At 34.4% G+C, this 10,645-nt stretch overlaps 1 protein-coding gene across 1 annotated transcript; it reads right to left on the bottom strand.

Moving 5' to 3' along the window:
* Positions 1 to 668: 668 nt before the first annotated feature.
* LOC106054894 (uncharacterized) lies at positions 669 to 4,721 on the bottom strand. Its single transcript, XM_056004424.1, has 3 exons — positions 4,566 to 4,721; positions 3,890 to 4,168; positions 669 to 2,250 (listed from the first exon to the last, which is right to left on the bottom strand). Exons 2-3 carry the CDS (start codon positions 4,123 to 4,125, stop codon positions 1,338 to 1,340), a joined length of 1,149 nt encoding a protein of 382 aa, XP_055860399.1. The 5' UTR covers positions 4,126 to 4,168; positions 4,566 to 4,721; the 3' UTR covers positions 669 to 1,337.
* Positions 4,722 to 10,645: the final 5,924 nt, after the last annotated feature.

Here is a 10,645-nt window from a genome sequence, read left to right on the forward strand (position 1 = left end):
ACTGATTGGTTTTTTAAATTGATTAATGTCTTGTCTATGCCAATGAATAGTTGTGTAAAGTTTCAACTAATTCCGAGAATGGGTGTGGGGGGAAAACAAACCTTTTACCAGACAGACAGACAGACAGATATACAGACAAGCAAGCAGACAGAAGGAATTGATATAAGCTTTTTAAAAAAAACAAAAATAGACGTTCAGGAATATTTTGCGAACAGTTTTATGTGGCAATCAGAAGCTAGCCTGAATTACTTTGTCACAATCTACATTTGTTTATGATGCAATTCGAGTTTATTGATACACACTATCAACACTACGTCTCTAACTACATTCAGTACTCTAGTGCAGACTAGAATCTTTTAATTTTTTATTTCAACATTGATTTATATCACCAGACTATGATTTTCTATACTATGAGTATAGGCCTGTTTATACATGGGTGTAACCATGATTTTATCGGAAAAGGTGGGGGGGGGGGGGGGGGGGTGGAATTGAGACAGGATTTAAAAAATCTTTTTTTTTATTTATTTGATGTTAAGAGCAAAGTGATTGCCCCTTATACGGGGAACCATTGGCTTCACCAAGGAGGTATTGTCTTTAAAAAGTATTACGTGTCGTGTTCTGTCTTCTACTTTGTAAATGATTAATAATTATAAAAGAAACAATACGAATCTTTTCAGCTATGTTTATTCAAAGAAGTCCACGGTAAAGCTACAAAAAAAAAATAATATTTATTTACAATAATTCTTATATATATTATTCTAGTCAAGTAACAATGAAAAAACTACATATATTAATTGTTTTATTGTAAGGATCACAAGATGCAGGTAAACTTTTACACTCCACGTGTGTGTATCTGTTGAACGAAATATAGAAGTACATGTATTTTAGGACTCATTAAATCTGATAAAAAGTGTATATTATAAGAACCGCAGAATCAATTGTCTAAGCTCTGGCACTTTGTAACACAAATACATTTACGTTATTTAGTTCACAGCAGGGCTTATATCGTCCTTGACATTGCATTGTTTTAAAAGTTAAAAATCACGCCTTTATCCTCCTATTTCCATTTTCTTACATTTCTTATAAGCTCCATTATATCGCCCCCACATTTGTACATTTCGCTTTCTCTTCTTTGCATATGCTATTGCAATTTTATTGCGTAAAGAATGTAAACCAGATGTTTAAAAATCAATATGAAAACCAAGAGCAGATTACTTTTATTAACTTAATCGCCAACCGGTTCAAGTAACGTTTGAAAAAATACATATTAGAAAGTTTTTAACCATAAAAGAGATTACAATTATTACATTAATGAGTATACATTATACGGCATTCAGTTAGGAAGAGATATTAACCAACGCACGTCGTTTGTCTCGCTTAAGTCGTGGTTCGCTAGGCATTTCTACGCTAGTTTCCTTCTCAGGCAGATTGACCTGGGCTGCCGAGGGAGTTTGGGTCAGTATCATCTCTTCGTTGATGGTGGTTAGTGGTTTACATATAGTGTAATAGGGTGGCGGGGCGCTTTCGTAGGGAGGCGCCATTAATCTTGTATCCCTAGGCCATTGTAAGAGAGGCAACTCGCCGGCGTTTTCAAAAGTAGTTCCTCCCCCTTCTGTATTGAATAAATCATGCTGTGATAGAGCCGATCCTTTTTCTAAGTTGTTGCCGTCATAGTGATTTGATGAGTCGAAATACGAATACGGTGGAAGTACAGAGGTGGGACTATACTTCATATCATTCTTTGCAATCTTTTCCGGGTTATCGGGTTCAATAGGTTTGACCTTTTCCTGAACTCTGACCTTGCTTTTCCGCTTGAGACGCTTGACGAGGCAGACGGTGATCACGAGGGCACAGGTGGCGATGAGGCACACGACGGAAATGATGACAGCTTTGAGAACCTTGCTGATGCCGTGGCCATCTCTGCCGTCGACGTATCGGCATCGGTCGATGCATCTCAACATGGAGCTGGAGTATCCCTTCCTCACAATGACATCAAGTCTCTGGTGTTTCACCCAATAGACGTCGACTTTCTGCAATGGGCAGTGGTCTCCCTCCACAGTGAAAGCTCGCTTGCCATCATCGTCAGCCCTCTTGCACCTAATGCTGGTGCCATCCATGGCGCTGCAGATGTAGTTGTTGGTAGCCATTAATGTAATGGGTCCTTCGTTAGCAATAACTTTCTCGACTGTGTCACCGTTGATCACAACGTCACATCTGTCATTGTCCACTCCACACAAACATTGCAGAAACCTAAGAATAGAAAAGATGGTGACTGTTTAGGTATAGACTATGTTATATTATTAGGATATAAATAACTAATAGTAATAAGGAATAGTTGCATCTTTTGTTTTATGATTTATAAAAGAGTCGTTAGTGTTAGGCAGAAAATTACAACAGTTCTAGGGTACAGTGTGATGGTAGCTACTATACAACAGTTCTAGGGTAGAGTGTGATGGTAGCTACTATACAACAGTTCTAGGGTAGAGTGTGATGGTAGCTACTATACAACAGTTCTAGGGTACAGTGTGATGGTAGATACTATACAACAGTTCTAGGGTACAGTGTGATGGTAGATACTATACAACAGTTCTAGGGTACAGTGTGATGGTAGATACTATACAACAGTTCTAGGGTACAGTGTGATGGTAGATACTATACAACAGTTCTAGGGTACAGTGTGATGGTAGATACTATACAACAGTTCTAGGGTAGAGTGTGATGGTAGATACTATACAACAGTTCTAGGGTAGAGTGTGATGGTAGATACTATACAACAGTTCTAGGGTAGAGTGTGATGGTAGATACTATACAACAGTTCTAGGGTAGAGTGTGATGGTAGATACTATACAACAGTTCTAGGGTAGAGTGTGATGGTAGATACTATACAACAGTTCTAGGGTAGAGTGTGATGGTAGATACTATACAACAGTTCTAGGGTAGAGTGTGATGGTAGATACTATACAACAGTTCTAGGGTAGAGTGTGATGGTAGATACTATACAACAGTTCTAGGGTAGAGTGTGATGGTAGATACTATACAACAGTTCTAGGGTAGAGTGTGATGGTAGATACTATACAACAGTTCTAGGGTAGAGTGTGATGGTAGATACTATACAACAGTTCTAGGGTAGAGTGTGATGGTAGATACTATACAACAGTTCTAGGGTAGAGTGTGATGGTAGATACTATACAACAGTTCTAGGGTAGAGTGTGATGGTAGATACTATACAACAGTTCTAGGGTAGAGTGTGATGGTAGATACTATACAACAGTTCTAGGGTAGAGTGTGATGGTAGATACTATACAACAGTTCTAGGGTAGAGTGTGATGGTAGATACTATACAACAGTTCTAGGGTAGAGTGTGATGGTAGATACTATACAACAGTTCTAGGGTAGAGTGTGATGGTAGATACTATACAACAGTTCTAGGGTAGAGTGTGATGGTAGATACTATACAACAGTTCTAGGGTAGAGTGTGATGGTAGATACTATACAACAGTTCTAGGGTAGAGTGTGATGGTAGATACTATACAACAGACGACATATTGAGTTTTAAAAACAGAACGTTTCGTTTAGTATCTGCTGTGTCGAGTGATTGAGAAGCTTACTTACTTGTATAAAAATATAAAGTTTCAAAACAAGTGACATAAATACAGAAACCCTTGACCCACTTACTTGTATAAAAACAGAAACCCTTGACCCACTTATTGTATAAATATATAGATACCTGATCCATTTACTTGTATAAATACACAGACACATGACCCTCTTGTATAAATAAGAAACCCTTGACCTACTTGTATTAACACATAGACACTTGACCCACTGTATAAACGCATATATTTGACCCACTTATTTGTATAAATGCATAAAAAATTGACCTGCTTACTTGTCGAATGTGTTCCAGTTGAATGCAGCATTTAGATGATCCATTCCAAAGATATGGCCATCTACGGACAGGTCAAGAAGTTTCTCGCTATGGTCCAGCTCATGTGAGCCATGAGAATTATCTGGGTCACCGTAGGGATCTGGAGGGACATCCCATCCTTTAGTTCCAGCAGTTCCAACTATTGTGACCACTAGGATAAGACTGGTAAGGCTGGACATCATTCTACGACACGCCATTCATACATACCGTGCTGAGCTTCAAAGCATTTAAACACTCAGACTGGTAAAATACAGAACAATAGCAATTAACACCAAATCAAACTTTATTAATGTCAAAGAAGTAAACATGTTTTTTAATTAGCAATGTAGGTTAGACATAATTGTTATCTATTACATTCACGTCGCTCGTATAAAAATAAAGTATTAAAAGTTTTAGCGATTAGACTCGTTTATTAAAGAAGTCATTCAAGTCCTTATATATATTTGTATATATATATATTTATAATAGATAGATAGATAGATAGATAGATAGATAGATAGATAGATAGATAGATAGATAGATAGATAGATAGATAGATAGATAGATAGATAGATAGATAGATAGATAGATAGATAGATAGATAGATAGATAGATAGATAGATAGATAGATTAAACTATGTAAAAATCTTTTCTTTACCTCTAACGGTCAAGTAGCTCTGATGTTATATTCTCTGTTTACAGTTCCAACTAAACCATAAAACACTGTCACGAGGGTCGTGTCACAAAATTACCAGTACATGTATATTAGTGCCAAGTATTTTTATGACGTCACTTTCTAAAACAATAATAGACTTTCTCAGGTCCGGACGAGGTTCGGAATCGATAATGTTCATTGATTATTTCTAATGTTATGAAAATGACATTGAATCGCCGCTGAATATAGGCCTATTATTAAATACTAGTCAACCGGTGGCGTAGCATACGCCGCTATTTTACAGGGCCGGCCTTAGGCCACTGCAACCTATGCGACGGTAGTGGGCCCCGCATTTTCATAGGACCCGCACTTTCATATGACCCGCGCTAATTCAAGGTGTATAAATTATTAAATTAAACCATTTTAGAGCTTAAAACAGATTTCCCGCGCCCTCCTGTCGATTTACCAGGAGCTCCTGGAAATCTCCTGAAATTGCAAAAGATAGGAAAAAGTCCTGAAAATATACGGAATTTATAGGCAAAAATTGTCATTTTGGGGTGTCATTCAATATGGAAAACGCCAATCCTACGCGCGATAAATTAAAACGGCATTATGCATTAGCCGTAATTGTGTAATCTGGTGAAAGAAGCTTCTCGCGCCTCAAACTAATGAAGAATTACTAGAGGTCAACAATTCTCAAAAAATAGATTGCAACATTTGGTAATTCTTGCTATTGAGCGTGATCTCTGTAGGAAACAGAATTATTATGATATACAGTATGACTTTGCTACACGCAAGGCTCGTAAAGTAATTCTGTACGTAGTTGTGACAAGAGGGACAATAAGGGTGGCTACCTTTATTTTTTTATTAGAATTAGTCCCCTTTATTACTTGATTTAAGTCCCTGTTAACTGTGTACAATTGCCACTTCATCTTGAGTCTTTGAGCTGACCACTGTATATTATTGTGAACTAAATTTCCATAATGTTTATATAATAGTTTTGTTGTTCTGCTCTGGATGTGTTAATCAAGAGGAGTGTGCCACTTTTTTGGGAATGCATCTTTCAATAACGAGCTTAGTAGACTTAATTTATTTGTTGTTTATAAGTTGGTTTATGTAAATATTATGTCTAGCCTACTTAGTCTCTTATCCTTTCCTGTATGTGTTTTCTTATAAAGACCAGATTTGGGTCGTATAGTATGTAAAAGACAAACTTTTGTCTTGATAAGAGACAATTGTGTGTCTCATGGATGACGATCATTTCACTGTTAGGACCTGTATTATATTATTGTAATCCATTGTTTGTTTTGAGCTGAGACACTATTGTGCCTCTGTGATGGCAGTTCTATGATTATGTTGAACTGAACCGGCCCTACTATTTTGATTTTTTTTTTCATTATTTGACCTGCCTTTGATGGCCCATATGCCTAGTGATGGGCAAAAGTTAACTAAAAAGTTGCTAACTTTTAGTTTAACTAAAAAAAAAAAATTAGTTAAGGCCAAAGTTTAATTAAAAAAAAAATAGTTTACTTAAAATCCTAGTTTAATTAATTTTTTTTAGTTACAAACTAAAAAGTTTAATTACAAATTTTACAAACTTTTTTAATATACATACCAATAAATATTTAGATCTATGTAATTCGGAGAATATATATAATGAATGATAGAGAGGAGAATAAACTAGATGGTGCGCAGGTCACTAGAAAGCCTTTTAACCGTTACCCTATAATGGTCGCTATTCCCGCCAATTCAAGGTATTTGAAAGGCGAGAAAAATAAACGTGTTCATTATATTTCTAGCAAGTTTCGCTGCTTGATAAATCCTGATTAATTCCTTGCTTCTATAGATCTACATTTTGCTGCTTTTTATTAAACACCAGTGTGTTCCTGTATAGTTGCAGGCAAAGAATTTTGCTTTACTATAGATCTAAAAGAAATGTCGACTCTTTTTATTTTAAAACTTTTTACTAGATAGATCTAAAGTTAGAGTCGAGTGACGTCTAGTGACTAGTCTATTAGTATAGTCTATTACTACTATTTAGTAATATTAGATCTATAGACATAATAGTCTATATTTAATTATTTTAGTCTTAAGTAGAGTCTACTAACTCTTAGTAGTCTTAGTCTTAGCTCTAAATGTAAATTTAAAATTATAAGTCAATAATATAGATCTATTAGTTTAGAGATTCTACTATTCTAGAATTAGAGTCTAGATTAGATCTAGATTACTTATTAGGCCTATACTAAGACCTAAGATGCAAAGATGATAGATCTATAATATTAATGACTATAATAAGCCTACTAATAATAGTATACTAGATCTAATACTAAATTAACTAAATCTAGACTAGATCTACATCTACTTCTGATACAATTATACTTAAATCTACTATCTAGATCTATTATATCTAGATCTAGTATTATCTACTAGAGTATATAGATCTAAATACCTATATCTAGTTATAATCATAATTATAATAATCTAAAAAAATCTCTAGATAGATCTAGAGTTACTAAGATATCTACTAGACTCTATTTAGATCTAGTAGTAGTAGTAGTAGTAACTAGTATTTTCTTAATTATTAAAATATGAATTATTTGATCTAGGTCTAGTAGCTAGATCTAATTCTAGATTCAGATTATATTTCTGATCATTTCGTTTGTAGAAGATATTAGTAATTAGATCCAGAATATTCTAGAGTTAGTTAGCGAGTCAACATGCAGTTTTATCATTACTTCTAAAAAGGTAACTTATATTAGAACTTGGACAATTACTTCTAATTTCTTTCTATAATACTAATAATAGTATCATTCTAGTCTAATCTAGTGATTCTATTAAGATCTACATCTATACCATAAAGACATTTAAATCTTTTTTCATGTGCACAAATAAATGTTTATTACATTTTGCTAAAGAGATTGGTTGTTATTTATATTTTTCATGTTTGGCTGTTTCGTCCTTAAACAAGGTCAAAATAGTTAGTAAAAGTTTAACTAAAGTTTCTTAGTTTAGTTTAACTAATTTTTCAATTTGTGATTAACTAAAAGTTTAATTAGGCCTACTTTTTTTTAGTTCAAACTTAGTTTTAGTTTAACTAAAAAAATTTAGTTTAGTTCCCATCACTACTTATGCCCATTTTCTTTTAATGATCTTTTCTTTTGTTCCTTAATAAACTCTTTATTAGTTGTACTGAAATCTTAAAGTTATTACTTGTTTTTTTTATATGTCTTAGTAAGTTATATATCTAGAGGTTATAATTAATAGCCTGGGTAGTATAATTTGGGACCACAAAATATCACTAGACTAACTTGCCAGTACAGCAGAGGTCACTGGTCTTATGACCTATCCTAATTCTAGGTCACAAGACTTAGGTCACAGTAGTAAAGAATGAATAAAATGCATAGACGAATTTATTTTGTAATTCTCTACCCAAACTTAACCCCGTGAAATCCGTTGCGCATAGGGCCCGACAATAGTTAAGTCCAGCCCTGCTATTTAGTGACGGGTGAATATACATAGTAGATTACTTGTTATCTTTCCATGACTTCTTGGCCACAATGGTTAAGTCCGGCGTTGCTATTTAGTGTTTGTAAAATGTTTGTTTGTAAAAATTTTTACATGTTTCGGATGTTCCTTCAGAGTTGAAGATAGTTTACTTCTTAGTCCAAACCTCCCGCAGGACGAAGGGAGATGGTAGCGGGCAGGGTTTGACAGTCCAGCGCGCAGCCATCCGTAGCGACGTGTAAATACCCACTTGTTCTTCCCATCTCTTGTTTTTTTTTTTTTTGTGGGGTGACTATCCGCAGAAATAAGAGAGTGATCTTTCCTTTACTTCATGCTCGTCCAAACTGTTGAGGGAAGAAGCGAATTATAGAGAGAGATATTCTGTTTACTTATGCAGTTCCAGGTTACATTAAGTCAATAAAGTTTCTGTGTTTTGTTGGGTTTTTTTTTTTTGATAACATGATAGATCCATTTAAAATATATCATATATATCGATGTTGTTTAATACTATAATAATAGCACATACTGTGAAATTATAACACCACAAAATGTCTACTATGCGCTATACCACTGGTATACAGAAATATACTCATTGGACTTTTGATTAAGGCATGACTGGATTTAGGGGAGGACAGGCAGGACTACTGCCCATGGAACTCAAACAAGAACGGGACCCTTACAATAGAGAAAAAAATCCATATTTCAACGGGCCAGCAACCTACATTTATTTTAAAATATTTTTTTTTTTAGCATTTTAACAGGCAGTGCTTTTAATCGTACAGTTGGCAACACTGTCGTGTGCTCGTACTATACAACAGTAGCTGTCGCACTTACTACATTGCGTAAACCCTAAAGATATACAATTTATGTTACATACATTTTTTTTTATGTGGCGCTTGCTTTTTGTGTGTTTCATTAATAAGTGAATTCAAGCTATATATCATTCAAGCTTTCGAAACAGTGTAGGTGACTCAACAACAATTGTGTCCCGGTGACTCCACATACTTAAATCTGGCCCTGGTCAAGGGTCTTATCATAATAATTTGAGGAAGAAAGATGACACATTTACAGCTATATATCTTAAAAAGAGTATAATGTATTTATCTTTTTCAATAATAAGCAAATTATCGATTACCAATAATTAATTCACTTATTTTTAAATTGATCAATGTTTTTAGGTACCATAAATGAATGGGTATATATATTCATATTATCAATTAAATAAAAAAAATCAAACAAAGCATTAGGATTTATTAAAAGAAATTTCTATAAATTAAATAAGAACATAAAACTAAAATGTTATTTAACCTTGGTTAGGCCAATAATAGAATACGCATCCTCCGTTTGGGACCCCTCAACTCAAGAAAACATTCAGAAACTAGAACAGACACAAAATAGAGCAGTGAGGTTCATAACAAACGAATATTCACATTTGACTAGAGTAACACCTTTAGTAAAATCACTAAATTTACAAAGCCTTCAGGACAGAAGGCTCAAAGGTAAAGTAGCAATCATACATAAAACACTGAACCATAATCTTCAAATACAAAAACAAAATTTAATAAAATACTCTGAAAGACACAAAGATAAAGGCACATTCCTCGTCCCATATGCTAGGACAAAATTTGTACAAATACTCCTTCTTCCCTAGTGCTATTAGAGCATGGAATGGGTTGCCTGAGCTAGCCAGGAAAACCAGTGACTTGGCTGAATTTAAGTCATTGGTTAATATGCATGACTAAATGCATGACGCGTATGACGTAATCATCTTCTTTTTTGAAGTAACGTCTGTATTATATAAGATAAGATAAATATATCAATTAATTTTATCGATGAAGAAAGTATATTAATCAATTTAGTACGGTACATCAATTAATTAATTAATTAATATTAGTTGACTTATAAGTAAATTGTTTAATCGATTATTGTTTTGTTAGGTACAACCGATACTTGTATAAAGTTTCAATTTCATCTGAGATTAGGCGTGGAAGAAATAACGAGAACAATTGTCTATATGGTCAAAATCCCACATATTTTGTCATATCTCTTAATACTGAAGGAATACTAAAGGCAGCACGGAAAACTAACTCCTAGATACCCCTTCCCCCCACTGGTCCACAAATGAGATTGGACCAAAAGCGCTCTGAGCATGCTATAAGCATGAAAGTAGCGCTATAGGCCTATAAAAGCGATACTAATAATAATTAATGATTCATTTATTTTTCATTGATCATGTTTTGCTTGGTACAATGAATAATTATATTAAGGTTAAAGTTGATCCGAGAAAGGGAGTTCAAAATTTGTACCAGACAGACAGAATGAGTTGATAGCAGCTTTGTAAAAGTTTAACCCTCTAAAACTGCAACTCTTAGGGGGGTTTTTTTATTCATTCGGAGTTAACATTCATTTTGGCTTACAGTGTGATAGAATACGTCAAATTACAGCGATGAAGACTTTTTTTTTTCTCTTCATAATATGGTGATAAAATGTAGTCTGCTTACTTTGGAGCCTACATCTAGTTGCAGAGTGACACTTCGAGAGTGAAGTATCACTAATCTATGGTGAAGTGTCACACATCT

The sequence above is a fragment of the Biomphalaria glabrata genome, chromosome 11, assembly GCF_947242115.1.
Source record: "Biomphalaria glabrata chromosome 11, xgBioGlab47.1, whole genome shotgun sequence".
NCBI lineage: Eukaryota > Metazoa > Mollusca > Gastropoda > Planorbidae > Biomphalaria > Biomphalaria glabrata.